We start from the raw sequence: 24,467 nt of genomic DNA, 5'->3' as shown, positions 1-24,467 counted from the left end.
ACAGTGTAGAGGATGATTTTTTTTTAACACCCCCAGTTACCATTTCTTTGTTTTGGTGTGACAATTTTTTTAATGAACTTAAATGCTCCTTGAAATGCTTGAAGAGCCATTGCAATATCACTTATAATCATTGAAGTTTGTTCTTTAAGAGATACATTTTTTCATGTTTCCATGGATTAATATCTCTTTTTAAACTCACAGAATTCCAAATGCAACAAAAGAAAGCAATAAAATATGTGTGTGGCTTGAAATCCATAAATGAAGTGACAAAGAAATAACTAAAGGTGTGGAAAGCAGCCATTCTGGTTTTATCTGGTGAAAGATTTTCTGTGTCAGCTTTAGTGTTAGTCAAAGCACACATGTAATTATTGTTGTTATCATATAAAACCAAATCAAAATTATTGTTTGCTCCAACTAAATCACAGTATTGGGGAATAACTCTTTATTTTATATATTGTAATATTAATATAATTATACATCATGTTATTGTATATACTTAAGTTATATGTATATATACATAACATAATACATATATTTGCATATATGCAATTCATCTTGGATCTTGGAATTTTTCAGTTATGTTAATATTTTTTCTACTCAACACTTTCTCTTATTTTATTTTCATTAATTTTGTGTAAAAGTGTTAGAATCTTATGTAATGAAAATTATCTTTTTTATCTTTTATGATCTCCTCATCTTTTATTTGGTTAAAAATTCTCAACCATGTTTTTTGATAGGTATTTATTATCTCTTCCTTTTATCTTCTAATTTTTAATGATGCAACCTTTGATATTAAAGTCCCACATTTATTTTGAGTTTTTTTGGGCTTTATGTTTTGTCATTTACCTAAGACTTAATTTTACCAAATTGCTTTTCAGTTTTCTCAGATTTTTTTTTTTTTAAAGGCATTCTTCTCCTTTCCAATAATTTATATTCCTGGATTTAAAAAATACTAAGCTGCAGTTTTCAATTACTTTCATTTTTCCTTATATGGTTTGTTTCATTGATTAATTTTTTCTTTCATTTTAATTAGTGCCAACTATTAGAATATATCAGACATTAATTCACTTTTTAACATCTGGCAATGCTTGTTTTTTTTTTTTTTTTTCCATTTGTACTTTTTGTCATTTCTTTCTCAAGAATCTTGATTTTTTTCTCTAACTGAAAGTAGCAAAAATATTACCATGATAGTCTTTTTTGTTGTGATGCTATACTTGTAAAATAATTTAGATAGTATTTTTATTTTATTTGCATAATTCAACCATTAGTACTGAATATTTCCACTTATTGGGATAAAATGTTAAAGCAATAATTATATTGAATGTGTGTATTGCCTTTGCAGACTTGCTGTCAGGTATTTTATGCATTTTGAAATCATTATGAATAGGATTTTTCACTTTATCATTTCTTGTGTTTTTCTTAACATTGTTTTTAAAATGCTGATATATTTGTTATATTGTTAGTCAACTCAAGACCTAAATAATCACAATTTTATTTCCAATTTTGCTTACATTTTCTACGTACATCATCATGCTTTTTACAAATGGGGACAATTTTGTTTCTCCACTGCTTTTGATCACATTAAAGAAAAAGAAACATCCTTACATAATAATAATTATTATAACTATTATTATTATTATTATTATTATTATTTAGCATGAATGATTGTTGGATTGGATTTTGTCAAAGGCTCCCTTCTCATCTGCATGGAAATAATCATGCTTTTTATTATGCCAATAGTTTTTTTTTTTTAATATTAAACCATCATTGAGTCTTAAGCAGGAATTTAGTTTGGATTTCTGTATTATCTTTGTAAGGATATTCTTTAAACACTATGTTGTATATGGCTAGAAGGCTGATTCTGGAGTCAACAAGACTTGAGTTCAAAAAGAGCCTCAGACACTTAAGTGTGTCCTTGGAAAATCATTTATTGTTTGTCTGGTTCAATTTACTCAACTGTAAAATGGGCATTATAATATCTACTTCCCATGGTTCTTGAGAGAATCAAATGAGATAATATTAGTAAAACATTTAACACAATGCTTGACATATAGCAGATGCTTAATAAATGCTCATTTCTTTCTCCTAAATTTCTTGCATCAGTTTTTAAAAAGAAATTGGTCTATATTCTTTTTTTCTACTTTGTGTTTCTCTGATTTTTATATCAGAAACATTTGTTTTATGAAAAATTGATAAAGTATAGTTTTGTGGACAATTTTTGTAGTTTAAATTTTCAGTGTGCTTCCTATGTTCAGTAGAATTAATTTGTAATTGTTTAGTTGTCTTTTTTATTGCTTATGTTTCTGTGGATTTATCCAGATCTTCAAGGACTATTAAAGTCTTCTACTAATTTTGCATGACTATCATTGTCTATATTTTTTGGTCCCCAAAATATTATCTTTTTTTTCTTGTTCTCTTTATTTTATGCTTCATATTTTTTTGTTCCTTGGGTTCTTTTGCTCACTGATGCTTCTTCATTTGTTCAAGGTCCTTTGGGCAATTTGAGAATCTTTTTAAATAAAGAAAATAAAAACAAATAAAAGAAAGACTTCCCCATATACCCTTGTCTAGACCTAGTTATACGAGAATAAATATTTCATTTTTAGTCTTTCATTGTTAATATTAAAGCATTTCACTTTATTCTGTTTGAGGAATTTACATATTGAAAACCTTGATATATTTGGATTCTTTTTAAAATTTGGATTTTTTTGAAGAAATAATTAAAAATATTTCATTTTCCTGAATATTCAGGGATTTTTCCCCTTTGATACCAAAGCTCATCTTTGCAAGATACATTATTTGAGCCAGCAACTGTCATTTACTTTTCCATTGATGTTTAACAAATAGTAAATAATTCTATGACATTGTGATCAATTATCTTGTAATCTGAAAAGTTTTTCTTTGCTCCCTGAAAAACTTGTGACTTGCTCTTGTAAATTTGGAACTTGACTATGCTGTTGTTTGTAGGGTTAAACCTAAGGTTCATTTATATTGGTATCTTGTTATAGTCTTTCAATATTTCAGTGAAGTTTTTCCATATGATTTGCTGAGTTATATTATTTAAATTTTATTTTTCAGGAGCTGTTTATAGAAAATGTGTGATCCTTAGATTATCTTCAAACAGAATTATTCATTTATAGAGTTTTCACATATTCCTTAAGTGTTTTAGTATTTATATTTATTTAATTTTTTTCTCTTGCCTCTGCATTTTGCTATTGTTTCTATTTGTTTCTTTCAGACAATTGTTGTTTTATTGAGTCTCTGGTTTTCCCCCCATATTGCCTCCTCTCTTATTATACTTATTGATTTCTTCTTTAAGATCTTTACATTTTGTTTTCTTTGAATGCCTCTTTGAACTATTCCTGAAGATCTTGGAAATATTCCATTATTATTCATCATCACCTTTTCAGGGGATTTTTGACTTATTATTCTTCTAAAGTATTTAGTTAGATGGTCTTTTGTTTATTTATTTATTTTTTTAACATTTCTCCTCCTTGGCCAATCTTCATAGTATTTTTCAGTCTTACTCCTGATTATTTTTCTATGATATTCTTGTTATAAATATGCTATTGTCAATCCTTTCAAATCCCTTTTGTTGGCCCAGCTATAACCATCCCTTACTGCTTGTTCTCCCTTTTTCTCAAACTAGTGTATGTAAAATGTCTGTGGTTCTCATTAGGGTGAGGACAATCCATTGAGAATTTTTTTTTTCAGGGAGACTAGGAGAAGCCATTTGTACCTAGATAAAGTTTTTACTTTTTACAGTCCTATTCATCTGTGGACTCTACTCTCAAACTATTGGGACCAACTTTCTTAAATTTTTTGGTCTGATTCCAGGAGGTTGGACACAAAAGAAGTTGGAGAAGGGTCCCTCAGAACATTACTGAAAGGAAAAGTTTTGAGAAATATTTACAATTTACAGAAAGAAACAATTGTTTCTTCTTATAATTTTATATAGTTGTTACCAGTTCTGGGCCTCTTCCTTCTATATAATTTTCTATACAGGTCTCTACACAACTCTATAACCATCCCTTCATCTTTCTCTTGAGTCTCAAGCTTCTCTGATTTACCAATTTCAGCCTTCCCTGGGAGTAGGTTTCTGCTCTACCACTGACAAATAGAGAACTATAAAAGATGAATCCTAAAACTAAAGTCCATACCAAGATTTGGGGAAGGGAAGCAGTTCAGCTACAGGTTGTGTCCAATTGTACTGGAGAGTTAGCAATTGGCTGGTGATCTGGTGTTATTTTTTTTTTTTTTAATAAACAAAAAACTTTTTTGTAAATCACTTTAATTTTTTACTTCCTGTTATTAACTTTTTTTTTTTACTTGACAGCACTTTACTTCTTAATTTGTTATATTAAGGCATTATTAGTGTAATGGAAAGAATGTCATAGGCTGTCCATGATGTTTTTACTAGGTTTGTGTTTTTTGGTAAATCACTTCTCTTTAAGCTTTATGTTCTTCATCTCTAAAATGAGGGATTTACACTAGATTGTCTCTAACATCCCTTCCAGCTCTAAATTTATGACCTCTCACGCTACCATTATTATAGCATTGAGATTATAGGATTTAGAGCTGAAAGAGAGCTCAAGATCACTTTGATCTCAGGGTCAGGATTTCAGATCCTTTAACTCTGGAGCCAATGTACTTTTTATGAAATATTCAGGACTTCTCAGTAATCTAACCTCATTTTACAACTGATGAAATTGAATTTTAGATCTTTATACAATTTTATGCTGTTTTTTTTAAAGGAATTAAGAAAAGGAAGTATGGAAAATGTTAATGCAATTTTGAACTGCATTAAGAAAAGTGAGATGGCCCAATTGATATAGTGGTGGGCCTGAAGTTAAGGAGATTTGAGTTCAAATCTGGTCTCAAAGATTTACTGTGTGATTCTGGGCTAGTCACTTAACCTTGTCTGCCTCATCTGTAAAATGAGCTGGAGAAAGCAATGACAAATCGCTCCAGTATTTTTGCAAAGAAAATCCCAAATGGGGTCATAAAGAGTTAGAAGAACTGAACAACAACAAGAAACGCAAAGTTTCCAAGAATGAGTCTCACAATATTTTGGTTAGACCATACCTAGATTAGTGGGATCAATTTTGAGTATTATCTTTTAGGAGGGAAGTTGATAAGCAAAAGAAATTATAGAATAAGGAACCAAAATGGTGAGAGAGATGACTTCAATTTATGCCATAATAAGATCAGTTGAAAGTACTGGATATTGGGGAAAAAAAGATTCTTGATGCTATGATATGTCTTCAAATATTTGAAATGTCATGTGAAAGAGGGATTAAATTTGTTTTGTTTGGTTGCAAAGAACAGATTTAGGAATAATGAGTCAAAATTTCAAAGGAGGAAATTTACATTTGGTTAGGTTAGGCTGTGTAGAAATGTCTACACAATTAAAGCTATCTCTCAATGGAATGTGCTGTATTGGGGGGTAATTTTTTCCCTTCATTATTACCTATCTTTTTATACAGAGGCTTTATAGTCATTTGCTTAGTATCTTGTAGAAGATATTTTTTTTTTTCTAGGTATAAACGACAGGAGATGGATGCTGAGATCCATTCTAAATCGGAGATTGAATGTTTTTCAAAAGTAGTGGAGCTGAGATTTGAATCTATTTTCTTTGATTATAAATGACATGATCCTTTGAATATTTGTTGTTGATGCTTAATCATTTTAGTTTATCCAACTCTTCATGATCTAATTTGGGATTTTCTTAGAAAAGATGCTTGAGCAGTTTGCCATTTACTTCTCTGATTCATTTTATAGGTGAGGAAACTGAGGCAAACAGAGATTAAATAACTTGCCCAGGGTTACAAAGTTAGTAAGTGTCCTGGTCCGGATTTGAGCTCATGAAAATAGGTCTTCCTGACTTCAGGCCCAGCACTCTATAACACCAGCTGGCTGTTCTTCTTTGAATAGGCTATACTCCTTTTTTTGTTGTTTAATAAGCCAGATGACTCTTTATTGGAATTCTCCAAAGTCATTTGAACATTTCCCCTGAAGAAAAGCATCCATATTAATGACCCAGACCAAAGAAGTACTAATCCCAAATCTCTCCCAACACTTCTAGAACCTCTCTACAATGAGAACTTGACATTAACTTGAGAAAATGACCCTAAGGGTCATTGAAGACATTGAAAACAAAGGCAGAGGAGTGAATTTTTATATAGTCAATACACAAGGAGGGGACAACCATATACATGGCATTACTAAAATTCATAGCATTTTAAAAACATCTTCCCAAAGCCAAGAAAGAAATTATCAAAAAAAAGTAGAGTATACTTCTGAAAACTAAATAGCATGAATCTAGTACAAGTCTGACAGAGTGTCCTGGTAGAATGGTTCTGGTTGGATGAATAGAAAGAACTAGTAGGCCTTTAGGGGGCTTGGAAGTATCATATGGCTGGTTATGCTGGTTTAGTATCATCTCCCAAACCAGCCTGTTCTTGTTCACAACAGACTGATGGCAGATGCCTTCCAGGCTATACCTCTAAACAAACTCCAGAGCTTCTCTTCTTCCTGGGGCACTACAGGTCACCTCTTGCTATTTCATTTACACAGAGAAAAAAAAATGAGCCCCAATAAAATCTGAATAACTTGCATTTCCACTATGGAGGTCACAACAAAGTGATCTTCTTCTTTCCCTCTCCCTAAGAAAAGACAAAACTTTGCATGTATTTCAAGGACATTTGGACACATAAATAAAGGTCCTTTTGTTTGACATGACCTTGTTCATGAAGAATAATAAGCTGGAACCAATATAAATGGATTTAGATCATTTGCTCTACTCAGGATTTGTCAATTCAATTCAAGAAATGGGAAGGAAGGAGGGCAGGAAAGAAGAAAGGAAGGAAGGAAGGAAAGAAGAATAGAAGGAAGGAAAGGAGGGAAGAAAGGAAGGAAAGAAGGAAAAAAGAAAGAAGGAAGGAAGGAGGGAAAGAAGAAAAAAGGAAGGAAGGAAGGAAAGAAGGAAGGAAGGAAGGAAAGAAGGAGGGGAGAAAGGAAGGAAAGAAGGAAAAAAGAAAGAAGAAAAGAAGGAAGGAGGGAAAGAAGAAAAAAGGAAGGAAGGAAGGAAAAAAGGAAGGAAAGAATGAAAAAAAGAAGAAAGGAAGGAAGGAAGGAAAGAAAGAAGGAAAGAAGGAAAGCAGAAGGGAAGGAAGGATGGAAGGGAGGACATGTGGAAGGAGGGAAGGAAGGAGTAAATAAAGGAAGAAAGAAGAAAGAAAAGCAATATTGTGCAATGAAAAAGACATAATTGTCATTGGCTATAGAAAGGCAGCTATGAAATGGTGCTGGACTTGAAATCAGGAAGACCTGAATTCATATCTTTCCTTTGGAACTTACTAGCTATGTTACTATAGGAAAGTTGCCCATGTCCTATGAGCCTCAAACAATTCTCTAATATTGTCATATATCAGTTGATATCTGACTCAATAGAAGAACTACCCACACCAGCAAAATCACTCCCAAACTACATGTGGGAGAAACCTATTAAAATGTGGAACTACCCATATTACAGATATTTCTCTTTTTTAGATAGTTGTCTTTAAAAATAGACTTTGAGGGCTGCTAGGTGGCACAGTGGATAGAGCACCAGCTCTGAAGTCAAGAGGACCTGAATTCAAATCTAACTTTAGACACTTAACACTTCCTAGCTATGGGACCCTAGGGAAATCACTTAACCTCAATTGATTCAGAAAAAAAAAAGAAAGAAAGAAAAAGAAAGAAAAGAAAAGAAAAGAAAAAAATAGACTTTGGAGAGCTTATAAAGCTTCAAATCCATGCTAAAAAAAAGCAAATAAACTTTGACCTTTTAATTGTGTAACAACTATTTCATAGCTTTGACTCATGAACAATTACTTTGCATAGTATCTTAAGCTTTTATCATTGTATATTGAATTGAATGAAATTCTGTTTGCCTATAGCAAAAGATACTAAAATTAAGTAATTTTTCTTTTTCTGAGTTTCAAATAGATTAAATCAGTGTGAAAGAGACAAACCATATAGACATTATTTAAAGTAAGGTTTGATCAAAAGAGAGTAAATGCTAAATGATCCATTTTTATAATGCAGGTTGCTGTGTTGTTCATTTCATCCAATCTCTTTTGAGGGAAAAGTTGGCAGAAATTTCAATGTTCTGAAATGATGCAACATGAATAAATTGTAAAGAGAATTACAGTCTCAAACTCTTAAAAAATTGAGTTTTAAAAGCAGAACATACAATTCTGAGTTGTTCAAAGACTTCAGTTATCCAAAGTTGTCTTCAACAACTAATGAGGATCAGGGAAAATAGTTTTATATATCAATCTGCTTGATCTGAATGTATTAAAAATGCGCACACACACACACACACACACACACACACACAAACACACAAACATTTCTTCCAAGGCTTAGAACATAGTTGAGAAATCTTAAAATTAGCCTAGAGTTATTAGTATTGGCAAATAAAACTTTAAAAAACTTTCCTTCCCAGTTAGACTGTGAGCTTCTTGAGAGCAGAACTAATTTTTTGTCTTTTTTATTCTCCCCAGTACAGTATCTGGCTTAATAAATGCTTGTGGACAGACTTTATTTGATCAGACTTTTCATTTATTGTGATGTTGTCAGTTAGTCATGCTTCACTTATATGTATTCATCCCATCATCTTGTCTATTTTACGAATACCATCAAGATGGAATTCTTATTGCTCAATAATGGGCTATGTAGATTATGTATTCTCTCCTTTATTTTTGCTGGCACATTCTAGTACTGAAACACATTAAAGTAATAAAATTAGGCAGCAAGATGTCCTAGTCACTCCCACCATGTTCCCGTAACCCCCCTCATTTACAATTTACCGAGACAGATTTCTTTTAAGAGTAATTTAAGATGAGGCAATACTGCATATGTAAATCCTGTTTTATTGGCACTAGTGGTGGCCAATTAATTCTTCTAAAATGTTGTTCAGCCTTCAGTCAAACATCTATACTAGGTTTGAACTCTTTGATTTTAAAGTGACCCTGGGGGATAATGTGCAAAGGCAGCTTTCATGACTATTATATAAATCACCAATATTCTGGCCACACAGACGCTCCTGCCACCAACAAGCCAGATATCAGATCTCATCTGTAATTCTGCTACTGAGTCTCTAGAAGCCTGAGACCTTAACAGAATCTGCTAACAAGGACATATCCCTGTCCCCCATTCATTTAACCCTGCTTCCATAAAATGGGAGCAGTAACTGCTAGGATACAGGAAATAGAGAGGAGTAGGACAATTACCAGGAAAAACATTGACTTGATACAGAGGTTGAGATCATTAAAGAGATGGAACAAATTAAGAGGCTCACACAATATAATTATTCTTTGGAGTTCAGGGTTGAAAACTACTTTCTGCATTAAAGATGTCCATTTCCAGACACAGAGCTCTTTGTGAAGGTGAGCTTTATCAAGAAATCCAACAATAAAAAATACACAGTTAAACAGAGATTTCATTGCATTCAAAATGAGTTAGACTAAGATTCCAAAGGTTAAAGAGACAAGTCAGAAAAATAAATGATTGCACCACTCTGCAGACTTACTTTGGACTTTACTGTACTTAATATGACTACTATAAAATAGAGCTGTAAAAGACTGCAAGTCCAGACTAGCCAAACTATGTGATTGAATGTCCTATTCTTTTGTACCCTTTCCCCTTTTCTTGCCTTGAGTATGTTAAAACCTGCAGTTACTGAGGATGTGACACAGTTTTAAAGAATAACAAAACAGTAAGCCATGGAAATGGAAAAAAAAATAGAATTCAGGTTTCTTTTCCCTTAGTAAAGATTGGGGAAGAGATGAGGTAGCAGTGGTGAGAATACATTTTGTTGTGTTCTAAGGTGAAGAAAGGAGAATTATTTGGGGTTATTCCTACCAACAGACACAGTATTTGTGTCTTTTGCTGCCTCCAATGTGAAAACAATTATTTATTAAAACATTTATTTAAAGCATTGTTCTAACTTCTAGAAATACAATGTTCCTATAAGGGGCTGTTCCTCTATACTCCAAAGAGTGAAGATTAGATAAGAAAGGGGTACCCAGAAGATGCAAGACCTGAGGTCAAAGCCAAGGTGGATCCTCTTTGCATCAGATATTTTCCACACCTGGGATTTTGGATAGTAGGGAATGGATTTAATGTGACATGCATTTATAATAGCTTGCATATGTGTGTATGCATATTTATCTATCTACCTCTCTGCTTTAAAGTTTGGATAGTGCTTCATAAATAATGTCTCATTTTAGCCTTACAATAACCTTGTGACATAGGCCCCATTATAAGCCCCATTTTACAGATGAGTAAACTGGGGCAGAAAACCATTAAGTGATTTGTCCATGGTCATAAAGCTAATAACTAGTTATTAGACTTGAACTCAGGTCTTTCTAATTCCTGGGTCAGCACTTTAAACACCGTGCCATCTAGTTTTCTTTACACACACAAAATGTGATATATGATGGCAAAGGATAGGGGGAAAGGAGAGATCGAGACAAAATAACTTTAGGGATTTTTAGAAAGGGGGAGAGTATATTGCCTGAAGAAATTTTCCATATTCTCTAAAGCAATGATTTTCATCCTTGTCAGTACGAGAAAGCTTTCTTCTGCTACCTGCCCAATCTCTCTATCAAGTGTGGAAAGCTTCTGGTGCAAAGAGGATAAACCTTGCCTTTAACCCCAGGTTTTCCTTCTCCTGGATGCCCCTTTCTGGTTTAATCTTCTCTCCAAGAAGTCCTCCTATTTTTCTGCTGACCCTGTACTTCTTTCTGTACATGCCTCCAGCCTGATCTCTAGCCTCCTTTGAGAAGTGGAGTGGTGACCTCCATGTCATTATGAATATTCTCATACCTGGTTATATCTTCCACATTTCAGTAATTCTAAGCTCCTATAGATTAGCAATCAAACATCATTTTCCATGCCTACTTATTCCAAACTGCCTCAACTTTCTCACCCAAAATTTCAACCAAATACCACCAAGATCTTCCACTGTACTCTGAGAAAAATCTGTTCCAAAGGCAAAAGCTTTTCATTCTAAAATCTTTTTTTTCTTCCATCTATTTGCAATTACTGAAGCCTACTTGCCACCCCAATCATATAGCCTCCCTGGTTACTTTTTTAAATATCTGCTGCACCTTCATACATTCCTCTGAACTTACTGGACAAAATTATGCAACCATTTGACTTAGGTTCACTACAAATTGATGTTACACAACCTCAACTGGGCTTTTAGTCTTATTGGGAAATCCTTCTATACCTGTTTTGTCACAAATTATTCCATTCTCTACAGTGGCTTTTCTAAGCCTTTTCATCTTTCCTCAAATCTTCAATGTCTCCTCATCTTCCCACCTTCTCAGCCAAGAAACTTGTCTCACATTTTACAGGAAAAAAATGAGGCAACAAACTCCCTCTTTTCCCTTCTCTTTCATCTTGTATCTCTGAGATGCAGACTATCTCTGCCACTATCTCCTCCTTCACCTATCTCACTTGAGGAGATGGCGTTACTTCTTATCTTACCTTATTCCTTCTCATCTTCTTCAATAGATTGCAATCTTTGTCATCACCACTCTCTCATGTATTTTCAATCTCTCTTTATCTACTGATTCTTTCCTTACTGAACATGCTCATATCTCCTCCATCTTCAAAAAACAAAACAAACCGTTTATCCTCCTATTCCAATTAACTATTTTCTTATATTTCTTCTGCTTTGTGTCATTAACTACTTGCAAATGCCACTTTCTTTTTACCCCCCTACAACAGTGCTTCTAATTTTATCATTCTACAAAAATGGTTCTCTCCAAAGTTACTAATGATCTCTAAATTGTCAAATCCATTGACCTTTTCTCAATCCCCATTCTCCTTGATTTCTTCAGTTATTGACACTGTTGACCCCCCTCTCTTCCTTTCATTTTTGTATCCCCTTCCCCTATCAGAGTGCCTGGTACAAAGAAACTATTTAGTAGATGATGATTGATTGAAAGAATATTATTGACTAGTAAGAATCAGGAAAAGCAAATGTGTTGAGCTATGAAGGAAGATTAAAAATTCTAAAAGGTAAAGATGAGAAGGTGATATATTTTATATCTTTGTAATCCAGGGAGGTGAGGAATAGCATGTCAAGTTCTGGGAACAGCATTTTTGGAATATAGGAATATATGAAAGAGGATAATGTGAAATGCAACTGTAAAATTAGCTTACATTCACATTGCTGGAGCTCTTAAATGTCAGACTAAATGAATATTTTATCCTAGAGATAATAGAGAGCCACTGAAGTTTTTGAATAAAAAACAATGAAATGGTCAAAAAGTCATTTTGGCCATTGTGTAGAAGATGTAGGAAAGAAGAGCCAAAAGAAAAGAGATTAATAAGGAGGGTCTTTTCATAGTCCATATGATAAGGATGAGCATATAAACACATGGTATTCATTGTTGCTGTCTTCCCCTTTTCACTAACTCCTTATTAATCTCAAAAATTTCATTTGTTTTGAGTGTTCAGGAAACTGATGCAAAGAAGTATATCAGTGATTGGTAAGAAGGGAAGATGCACAATAATATCAGGCCCCAAGGGAAAATAAAATTAGTTTTACAATTAACCATTATCTTCTCTTTTCTAATTGAATTCAATCATATGAAATTTAGGATGCAATCTGTATATCTTTTCCCATTTTTAAAGATTAAGCTCAAGCAAATCCTCTCCAAAAAATGAATATATAGACAACCCCTCAAATCCTCTTGTTATGAACTGTAATAGTAGATTTAAGTAAAGCAGTTGTCACATTTCTGTCTTTGGTTATTTAATTGAGGCTCTCTGGTGCTCAGATGTAGTCCTTGTTATATCTCCTTGTAAGTAATTTGAACTTCATGGAGGAATGTGCTCCCTTAGAGCCATATGATCATAGCACCAGAGAAGATTAGAGCTTAAAAAGAACCTGAGACCCCATGTATTCCAACTACCTGATTTTATAGATAAAGAGACCAGATGAAATAAGCAGTTTGCTTATTGTCACACAGCAAAAAACAGCTGACCAAAGTTAATTGACTTCTCTAATTCTCTTCCTACTGTTCCACATTTTAATTTTCTTTTCCTCAGTATACAAAGGAAAGGCCACTAAGCTGACCTTTTTTGTTCAGGTTATGCCTATATTACTTTGGTATAGAGAATTAATTTATTAAATGTAATTTTTTCTTGCCATACATTGTGATTTCATTTGAAGTCACATGAGTCCTTTACTGAAGAACATGTCCAAGCATCCTTCATTATTATGTACTTATTTAGTAGTTCTTTGGGACAGAGGAAGAAGAATTTCAGGTCATGCTTTGTCAACTTTGCTAATAAATGTCCATCTCAGAGGAGGTGTTTACCATTATAAGAGTTGACACCTTCCTTCTTTTTCTATTACCTCACTGCTTATATACTCCACTGCCAGAAGGACAAATCAATCAATATCAATAAGAATTTATTAAGCATTTACTATATGCCAAACACTGTACCTGGGATATAGAGAGAGACAAAACTCATGAAAACTGTCTCTCTCCTCAAGAAGCCTGTCTGTCTCCTCAAGAAGCTTACATGTGAATGAGGGAAACAAATAAATATAAATATATTCCTATAAATATTTCTATATATTTATCAATAAACATATCAAGTAAAAAGAAAGTAATTTTAAATGGGAAAATTCAAGAGGAAAATAGGGAAAGCCTTTTGCAGAAGGTAGTAATTGAGCTGAGTATTAAAGAAAGCTAGGGATGCCAAGAAGTCAAATTGAGGCTAGAGACCATTATAGGCATAAGCAATAATAGCCTGTGCAAAAGCAGGAAAAGTTGAGAGATGGAGTGTCATGAGTAAAAATAGCAAAGGAATAATAAACAAATTATGGCATAAAAATGCAATAGGGTATACAAACGTACTGATAAATATAATAAATTGCATTGTGAGAAATGGTGAAAGAGATATAATTTGTTTTGCTTTACTATACATATTACTATACATATTTGCTACAAGGGTTGCTTTTTTTCAGTTGGAGGAGAGTGGGAGGGAGAAAAATAATTGCTTGTTAACTGTCAAAAAATTAAGATATTAGTCATTAAAAAAACATGAGGAAAACTGGTGTTGCTCAATTGTAGAGTTCATGTAGGGAAATGAATTGAGATGGAAAAATCAGAAGAGATTAAATTGTAAAGAGCCTTAAATGCCTTAGAGGAGTTTAAATATGATTCTACATGGTCAGATTTATACTTTTGTCAGTCAGGATGGTAGTTGTGTGGAGAATGAATTGGACTTGGGAAAGAGTGAAGGCAGAAAGACCTATTCCAATACCATTGCAATAGTCCAAGTGAGAGGTAACAAGAATCTGAATCTGAATCAGAAAGTTGTTTGGAGAGAAGAGGACATATAAGTGAGAATTTGTGAAGAAAAGTAAGAGGATTTGGCAATTTATTAGATATGTGGAGAAAGTGAGAGTGAAAAGTCAGGTAGGAATTTGAAGTAACAAACCTGAAATAATGATGTTGTTTTCAATTGTAATAGGAATATTTAATAGAGGAGAAGACTTTAGGGGGAAAATAATGAGTTTTTCTTTGGACATGTTGAATTTGTGATGCCTGTGGATCAGCTCCTTCAAAATATCCACTAGACAATTGTAGATACAATAGTGGAGCTCAGAAAAGAAATAAGAGATTGGTATACAGATCTGGAAATCATTTTCCTAGAGATGATAATTGAATGTCTGAAAACTTATGAGATAAGGATATTTATAGCATTTATATGATGCTTTAAATATTTTTTAAACTTTACAAGTATAGTCTTGTTTTATTATCATAACAACCCTGGAAAATAGAGGCTAGTATTAGCCCCATTTACAGTTGAAGATCCTGAGGTAGGTGGAGGTTAAGGCAAAGATGATATAACTAGTAATTGTCTGAAACCAGATTTGAATTCAGTTCTTTCTGAATCCAGATCTATCACTCTATGGGCACAAGATAGGGCCTTGGGGAATGACTGTGGCTAGGAGATAATAACAAGAATGATAATCCAGCAAAGGAGACAGAGAAAAATTGGAGGGAAATGGAGAAAGAACATTGTCATGAAAGTTGACAGAGACTTGAGAAAATCTAGGAGGAGGAAATCAGTAGTGGGAAAAGCTGCAGAGAGTCAAGCAGAAGAATGAGAAAATATCACTTGATTTAATAGTTAATAGATCACTGATAATTTGAGAGAACAGCTTCATGTCAAAACAATATCAGAAGTTAGACTGCAATGGGTTTAGAAGGGGGCAAGACAAAAACAAATTCATTATTGAGACTTTTATAATATAACAGAGAAGGGAAAGAGAGATAAAGGATGATATGATGGAAAATATGACCACATGTGTAGAAAACTGAGTAGGATCCAATATATAAGGAGATATTGAAGATTAAAGAAAGAATGTCAGTGAAGGTGGGGGTAATGTGCTATTGACCATGAGAGGAAATGTGATCAAAGTGAAATGTAGAGAAGTTGGCTTTAGTAACGAGGACACCTGTCATCTGATACTGGAGTGAAGGAACAGATAGTGGAGGATTCTATGAAATGAGGAGAAGTGGAAAAAGTGAAGCTTTTGGCCAATGGCATCAATTTTTTAGAAATATAAGGTAAGTTCCTCAGCTGAAAGGATTGGGTGCTATAGGAAGCTAGAGCTGAGATGAGGTTTGGGAGAGTCACTATGGGAAGTAGGATAAGGATTCAATTCAACATGAGTAGCATGATTGCCTTGCTATTGTGAAGGTCCAGATATAGTGAAAGGCTTGTTCATTTCTCTGAGAATGAGTATATTTGAAAAATGAAGGTAGGGGGAATTATTTCACTTCCCCCACATCTTTTATAGAAAACATATTTTCTACTGGACAATCCTTATATTTTTTCCTATCTCTTTCTCTTCAGAATTCCAGAGTTAAAAGTTAGGTTCTTATACCCAAAGGGCTATAAAACTGTGCATACTCTTTGATCCAGTAGTGTCCCTACTATGTCTGTATCCCAGATCATAAAAGAGGAAAAAAGACCCACACATGCAAAAATGTTTGTAGTAGTCTTCTTTGTAATAGCAAGGATCTGGAAATTGATGCACATGAGTAGGGGAAGCTAAATAAATTATGGTATATAAATGTAAAGGAATAGTATTGTTCTATAAGAAAAGATGAGTAGGCTGATTTCAGAAAAGCTTGGAAAGATTTATATGAACTGATGCTGAGTGAAATGAGCAGAGCCAAGGAACTTTGTACATAGTACACAATAAGAAGATTATATGATGATCAACTGATGGACTTGACTCTTTTCAACAATGCAGTAATTCAAGGCAATAGATTTGGGATGGAAATATCATCTGCATCCAGAAAAAGAGAACTATAGATATTGAATGTGGATCAAAGGATAGTATTTTCACCTTTTTTAGTTTGTTTGTTTTTTTTCTCATTTTTTCCCCTTTTGGTCTCATTTTTCTTATACAACATGTCAAATATGGAAATATGTTGAAGAGAATTGCACATAATTTAATTTTTATCAGATTGTTTATCATAGGGATATCAATAGGTTTATCAATAGGGATACCAATCCCTAAGATACCAATAAAGAAGGGAGAAGAAAAATAATGAAGAGAAAAATTTGGAACACAAAGTTTTACAAAAATGAATGTTGAAAACTAGCTTTACATGTATTTGGAAAAATAAAATATTATTAAAAATTTTAAAAAGGAAAAAAATTAAAAATAAAAGTTTAAGTTTTAATTTAATGTAATTGAGAAGTAAATATCTCTTTGTTCTCTATCTCATTTATGTACGTCTCTTGTTCTGTCTCTGAGGAAAAAAATCAATGGGAGATAATTCTACAGGAGTGGAAAAGAGCCTTGTAGAATATTAGATATAGATAGGACATTAGGGTTCATAGGATCATAGCTTCAGAGCTGGATACAATTTCAGAGGCAGTTTAGTCCAATTCCCCATTTTATAGTTAAATGAACTGGGATAACAGAGACTGAATAACTTGTCAAAGGTCACCCAGGTAATATTTTTCATTGCTTTATACCATCATTCTTGTGAAATCCTTCTGCTTTATTCTTTTGAGTAGGGAGGGGAGGGAAGCTCTCATTTTTTTTCACTTTTTGTATTTATATTACGTACATTTGCACATTATTCCACTTCTTGAGAGGGCTCAGTAAAAAAAGTTTTAAGTATTAACTAGTAAGCAAAACTAATAAGACTGACTTAATCTGGAAATATATGTAATATTTTATATTAATAGAATTTTTTCTCTTTTTCACTTTGTAAAAGAGAAAACTGAAATTGGAATGGACATAATTTTTCCAAATCACATGAGAGAAGATGTTTAAGCTGTGACTTAAACCCAAATCTCTGCTTTTTAAAATCATCTCTTGCTTATAGTTTGCAATAGGAGTTTTACATTGTATTGCGGTAGTGGGTAATATCATTGATATTACCCTCTTTCAAGGGGAAAAATACCTCTCCTCTTTCAAGGAGAAAAATAATATTCCATTTGTCTTTGAGAGCACTGGAGAAATTCTTAGTGCTCATTCTTCATTCTTTTCCACCATTTTTTTCTTCCCAAAATCTTAGTTGAAAGCTCCTATTAGGAAGTGGTGAGTTGATAAATGACAGAAGAAATGTTCAATAAATCAAAGGAGTCAATATTGGAAGTAGAGTTGGCTGAATTATTTATTGCTGTGTTCTCTTTACTCCTCTAGCCTCCATTTGATCATGTCAGATTCTACCTAGATAAACATGGGACCAGAGTAAAATGTCCTAGAAAGAAACTTTAGCAATGGCTTACTATCAGCCATTGCATTTCTATTGTGGAATTTATACCTTACTTATATGAAATTACTTTAGCTTAAGACCTTAAAAATTCTGTTTTAAATTTGTAGGCTGGTTATGATGGTGAGAGCATTGGAAATTGCCCATTTTCTCAGCGACTTTTTATGATACTTTGGCTAAAAGGTGTTATATTTAATGTTACAACAGTGGACTTGAAAAGGTAAGAGATCATAAGAGTATTTTAATTTCTAATTTTCCTCTTTCACTCTTTCTTTTGTCCATTCCCCTTTTCTATACTCTCCTGATTTCCCAATTCCTATTCCTATTCTTCACAAAATCCTCCAGTTAATGTGGATCTTTTTTTGAACTGAGGATCAGATATATGCATTTAGAATATGGAGGTGGGTGTACTATAGAGCGGCTCAACTCCATGGGTCAAGCTGTTCTCCAATGCCTGTGCCTGGGGAATCAAAACTTTCATTTAAAGGAATTCTTTTGTTCTCCTTGCCTTTGAAAATGATCATAAACATGACAATTTGCTTTGAAATAACAAGAATTATTCTGGCAAAATTGGAGCAGATTGATACACTAAGTAAAGGAAATGAATATTAATAAGCAGCTGCTTCCTGCTAACTCCATTGTTCATCTCCTCTTAGAAAACCGGCAGACTTGCAGGATCTGGCTCCTGGAACAAACCCACCTTTTATGACTTTTGACGGAGAAGTAAAGACAGATGTGAATAAGATCGAGGAATTCTTAGAAGAAAAATTAGCCCCACCAAGGTACTTCATGGGAAATTAATGAATTAGTCTAGTTAAGATATTTAAAAAAAAAAAAAAACGAATGTAAAAATTTGCAAGGAGCACTGAGAAAGGAATTAAGTTCACATTCTATTCTCCTGAAACTTTCTCTAATTTATCCTGTACACATTGATTGTGATATCATTGTTTGCATATTGTCTTCCTCCATTAAATGATGAGCTGTTTAAGAGCAGGAATTGCCTTTTTTATCCCCATTGCTAACATACTGCATGGCACATTGTAGGTACTTAAAAAACACTAATTGAATAGTTGGCTGATTTATCTTTTGATAGGGATGTTCTTGCTACTTAACATTTGTTGAAAAGGGAGATCGTGAAACTGATGTCTATTTGCTCACTGTATGGCATTTAGCACCATAGTACAGTTAGGTAAATACTTTTGATGTAATATTTATGTCACTATCCCACTCAAAAATTTGGGTAGAATTGGGACCAAGATCCTTTCACTTCTCAGTGCCAGCTGACTACAGAGCTGTTGTTACTTAGAGCAGCTCTTTCTAGTACACTGTTAGGAGGACTCCTTGGAAGGCAGGGGGGCAGGCCTCAAAGGAAAATACTTTAAGTTCTTCATTTGCTTTTTTTCTCTTAGAAAAGATTTCTGCTTTCTTCACAAGCAATAATTCAGAATAGCTCTGGAAAAATGTCTGTGACATCTTTCATTTTGATCTCCACAGGTATCCTAAGCTTGGAACCCAACACATGGAATCAAACTCTGCAGGAAATGATGTATTTGCAAAATTTTCAGCATTTATAAAAAACACCAAAAAGGATGCCAATGAGAGTGAGTTCCTTACAATTTCTCTCTCTGTTTCTCTGCTTTTTGCTCTTTATGCTCTTTCTTTTTGCATCTTCTAGACAATTTAGAATTCTGAGGAAAACATTAACCAGAACTCCAGAAATTCAGACCACTATCTGTATGATTAGACAATTAACTTTATCATTCTATTATTTAATTTCTTCATCTCTAAATCAAGAAGGTTGGATGAGATGACTTTTAAGGTTCTTCTTGGTTCTCAAACAGGCTGAGATTTCATCAACTTTTTGTATGGAACCCACAAATGCAGACTAATAACTATGCAATAACTTTTTTTTAAATCCAGAAATGTGGGGCAGCTAGGTGGTGCAATGAATAGAGCACCAGCCCTGAAGTCAGGAGGACCTAAATTCAAATCTGCTTTCAGACACTTAATACTACCTAGTTGTGTGACTCTGGGCATGTCACTTAATCCCAATTGCCTCAGCAAAAACAAACAAACAAATAAATAAAATCCAGAAATGTGATTTCATTAGTGTAGATCATTCCAGATGAGACTGGAAAGATATCTAATTATATAGGACTTTAAAAATGAAACAGAAAAGTTTACATTCTAATTTGGAGGTAATAGAATAATAGCTAATAGAGAAGGTTACCAAGTGAGATAATATAGATAGAAAAGAAGAGGTCCAGGATGGAGACTTGAAATAATGCCTACAGTTAGGAGGCACTACGTGGATGATGAGATGTTTAAGGAGATTGAGAAAGTAGGATTAGATCTAGAAGAGAAGAACCAGGAGAAAATAATGTCATAAAGGCCCAGAAAGTAGAAAGAATAGTCAACAGTGCTAAATATGTAGAGATATAGTGACCATCATATTTCACAATTAATATATCAGCAGTAATTTTGGAGAGAATAGTTTCAGTTGAGTGATGAGATTGGAAGACAGATTACAAAAGATTAAGGAATGAGTATTCCTTACTCAGTGAGGAAGTGGAGGGACAAAGATCTGAGAAAATGAATAGTAATAAAGAATGATAGCTTGACAGGATTGTGGATACTAGTGAAAGTGAGGTTTTTTTTTTTTTTGTTTTGTTTTGGGTTGTTTTTTTGAATGGGGGCACCCTGAGAATGTTGAAGGAACTGGTAGATAGATTGAAGATTCTAGAAGAGGAAGAATACAGTCTCCTAGGAGAAATAAGACTTGATGAGGTCTAAATGTAAATAGGTTGGGCTTGGAAAGGTGGAGGGCTTCCTTTTTGTAAAAAGCTAGTGGAAAGGAGAAGAGAATGGGAGATAACACCAAGAGGTTGTGAGATAAAGAGAATGGATAACAAGGGGACTTAGATTGAATGGCCTCATTTTTCTGAGCAAAGTCCTCAGTGAAGCGGAGAGGGAAGAAAAGGTATGGGAGGCTTGAGAAAAGAAGAAAAAATGTGGAACAGTTTTTATTGGAAGTGGGAGAGAGAATTAATTTGGGAAATATAAAAGGATTTCCTTGCTGTGGTAAGGATCCAGGCAGAGCTGGCTAACAAAAATTTGTAATGTATCCTGTAAGCACAGTTGTGAGACTTCCTCCAGCAAGGTTCATCATTTTATGAGTTACTTCTCCGATCTCTCAAATGGTAGCCTTTGTCTGACACAAGGAATGAACTAAATTGACTTCCTGAATCCAAAGAACTTATCTCTCAAACCAGACATTACCTCTAATTGTGCTTCTTTGTAATTTTTCTCCTTTTTTGATTCTAGATTTGGAAAAAAATCTGATAAAAGCTTTGAAGAAACTAGATAATTACTTAAATACCCCTCTGCCTGATGAAATTGATGCCTATAATTCAGAAGACATCACTGTTTCCAACAGGAAGTTCCTTGATGGGAATGAACTCAGTTTAGCAGATTGTAATCTTCTACCTAAACTCCATATCATTAAGGTTTGGATTTCTCTTCTCACATAGGTTGAAGAAATCACCCATTTTTGGCCGATCACAAAAATAAGAACAAGAACAAGAACAACCCTAGAATCATGAGTTGAATCAAAACCAGTTCAACTTGTAACTATTTCTAGTAATAAGTACTTCCCTTTCAGATTCATGAAGTCAAGATGGCAGATAGTCTCATGGGGTATCTGGGTTTGCTCCCATTCACTTTACCCTCAACACTTGCTCCAGTATGTCCACAGATACACTCTCTCGACAGGGGCCTAAGAACTAAAGGCAATGTTCTAGCAGCTAGGAGAGATAACAAGGTGGCTTTGGACTGCCCTTCTTGGGAGTGCTGCAGCAATCTTTTCTAGGGATCCTTGTAAAATTTAGAATCTTTGCAAGTCTTTTTTAAAAATACCCTTCTAGCTCTAGAGAAGCATACTTCTAAATTGTTGACTTTCTTTGAGGAATGCTTTATTGATTTATTTTGTTTTTATATCATAGTCATTTCCATATATACCCAGATTAAGTTCTCCTTTATAACAAAGAAAAAACAAAACCAATCAACCCAGTGACTGTCTCACAACATAAGCATTCCACTCTAGCAGTAGTTTATTCTCTGCCAAGTGGGGAGGTATGTTTCATTATCTGTTCCTGGGACCAAGATTGATTATTATAATTATTCAGTGTCAGCTTCCTTTTTTGTATATTTTCATTATGGTGGTGTATATTTTTGTGATTTTGGCAATGATTTTGTATCATCAATTTTCCTCCTTATGTGATGTAGGCCCATTTAGGCCCATTTAGGATTTGGCCCAGCCTTCCTAAAATTATAGAGATAGGAGTAATGCACTTCATATTGTTAGAGCTGGAGTTAATATTGCTGTTAGCTTTTTAAAAAGGACCCCTTATTCTCTTTAACTGTTGTTATTTCTCAGTCCTACAATCTTTGTTTTCAGATACATTCACACTTTGTTCAAAGAACTAACTATAGCTTTGATTTCTATTTATGCTTACTTTGTGCCTATGGTATACAAATTTAGGAACCCTTGGGTAGCAGAGGAGCAAAATATGAGTTCAGACTTTTGTCTTCTAATCACTTATGTTCAGTAGAAATTTTGATCCCACTTCTACTTTGACCATCTGTATGGACTGATTTTAACTTCATCATGAAAACCTTTTAAATTTCAGTGAAAAAAAGTAACAACTCCAAATTACATTAAGATCATTTATGAAATTGGGTTATTAGATAATAATAATAATAAAAAATAAATAATAGCAGTTATTAGAAGATTTAACTATTCCTTGTTTAGCAACTTTTCCTCTCCTCTTTCTGCTTTCTCTGATTCCTTTGTTTACAATGACAAATATCCTTTGTGATTGCTTTTAGGCACACAAACTGTCATTGGTAATATGCTATAGTTCACACATAGACCATTCATCTTTCATCATTTAAAGTTAAACCTGTTTATTGAGTGCTGATAAAAAGCCAGACCAATGTTATTGAGGTGCATAGATAAGGAAAAGGGGGGTGAACATTACAATCACATAAGATGATGTTCTTAACATTTACCAATAATCAATTGCTATAAATCCCACCAAATTTATTGTTAAAGCAATGTGTCCACAAAAATTCAAACAGAATAATCACCTGCCTGTAATTCTTCCAAAAGAAAATCTAAACACCAGCTACAACAAGAACAACAATAATTTTAAGGTCTGCAAAGTACTTTTCATATTTTATGTCATTTGATCCTCACAACTCTGAAGGACACACTTTTATTATGATTTCAAAGAACTCAGGAACTGATTAGAAATATTAAATGGGAAAAAGGGTAGTCCTTCCTGACAGGTATAAATAATGTGGACAATAACTTTCTGTGAAGTATAGGTTCTCTGACTCTTCCAATAGAATAACTTTTAAAATATTTTTACCTCCCATCATTGATTATTTTTTAAAAAAATATTACAGAATAAGGTGGTACAAATGATTTTCCACTTTATACAAATACCTACCCATTGATTCCTTAATTGACACCAGTTCTATGAGGTCATAAAGTTATTAATTTTCTTCAAAACCCAAACTTTCCAAGTTGTTGCTCTGGAACTTTCTACTTCCCTTGGACTTCAATGACTCCTATTAACGCTAGCATTTCTCTTGAATCATTATCATTAAGAAGGCCATACTAACATTGATATGTAACATGTTGGTCTCAATAATAAGTTTCAGCAGGACTACAAAAAATAACATTGTTTTTTGATCCCCAAACTGCCCTTTTCCATTTCCTAAATGCAGCTCTGTGGGGATATTTTGGGCTAGTTTGATAAACTCAGGAACTGGGAAAGAAGATAAAGCTAGTTCTTTCAGAATTGCCTAATATGGTTGCTTATCTTACTGGGGTTTTCCCTCTTCTGATTATTCTTTCTTTGGTTTCAGATTGTGGCCAAGAAATACAGGAATTTTGAGTTTCCCTCTGAAATGACTGGCCTATGGAGATATTTGAACAATGCTTACACTAGAGATGAGTTCACAAATACCTGCCCTGCTGACCAGGAGATTGAGTATGCATATTCTGATGTGGCGAAAAGGATGAAATAACGCCATTATCTCTTCTGGTTTTCTTTAAAAATGGAAATGGATCAAGTGGTGCACCAAAAAAACGTTTTCCTGTTTTGTTTTTAGGTTTTGCCAATGGCCAATCCTTTAAAAAAAAAAACTACAACCAAACTTGTAGTGTGATCTGCTCATTGTAAAATAGCATGCATGCATTCTACTTGTCCCTATAGACCAAATATCCATTGATGTGAAATATACACCCTTGTCCAACTCAATATTAATAACGGGCTGTTATAATCTTTGGTTTAGGATTGCATATTTTAGTGGTTTCATTTTCAAAGCAAGACATGTTATGGTTAAAATTGTTACTTGATTTTTTCTTTTTTCTTTTTCATTTTTCTCTCAGACATTTTTAGCTGTCATTATCTTATATCTTGATTTCTCACAACTGAAATGTCAATTTAAGTGAAAGGAACAGCTGAAGGTTACATTTGCCAAACCCCTTGACAATTGTCCATGGAAGAACTTAAAAAAAATTATTCATGGAATTTGAGAGTTCAAAGGGACCTTAGAGATTTCTTAGTCTGA

The 24,467-nt window shown here is 33.6% G+C and overlaps 1 protein-coding gene across 4 annotated transcripts in view; it reads left to right on the top strand.

Annotated features, from left to right (window-relative positions):
- CLIC6 (chloride intracellular channel 6) overlaps positions 1 to 24,080 on the top strand; it is a 71,410-nt gene extending 47,330 nt beyond the window's left edge. For all 4 annotated transcript variants that reach the window (XM_003763417.3, XM_031959307.1, XM_031959309.1 and 1 more), the window contains exons 2-6: positions 17,936 to 18,045; positions 18,482 to 18,607; positions 19,320 to 19,426; positions 21,150 to 21,331; positions 23,760 to 24,080. In XM_003763417.3, coding sequence (XP_003763465.1) covers positions 17,936 to 18,045; positions 18,482 to 18,607; positions 19,320 to 19,426; positions 21,150 to 21,331; positions 23,760 to 23,921 — 687 coding nt within the window. In that variant the 3' untranslated portion in view covers positions 23,922 to 24,080. The remainder of the gene's footprint in view (positions 1 to 17,935; positions 18,046 to 18,481; positions 18,608 to 19,319; positions 19,427 to 21,149; positions 21,332 to 23,759) is intronic.
- Positions 24,081 to 24,467: the final 387 nt, after the last annotated feature.

Source organism: Sarcophilus harrisii, chromosome 3 (genome assembly GCF_902635505.1).
Source record: "Sarcophilus harrisii chromosome 3, mSarHar1.11, whole genome shotgun sequence".
NCBI classification, from domain to species: Eukaryota; Metazoa; Chordata; class Mammalia; order Dasyuromorphia; family Dasyuridae; genus Sarcophilus; species Sarcophilus harrisii.
Note: the sequence above shows the minus strand (reverse complement) of the source record. Positions and strands in the feature narration are given on the sequence as shown.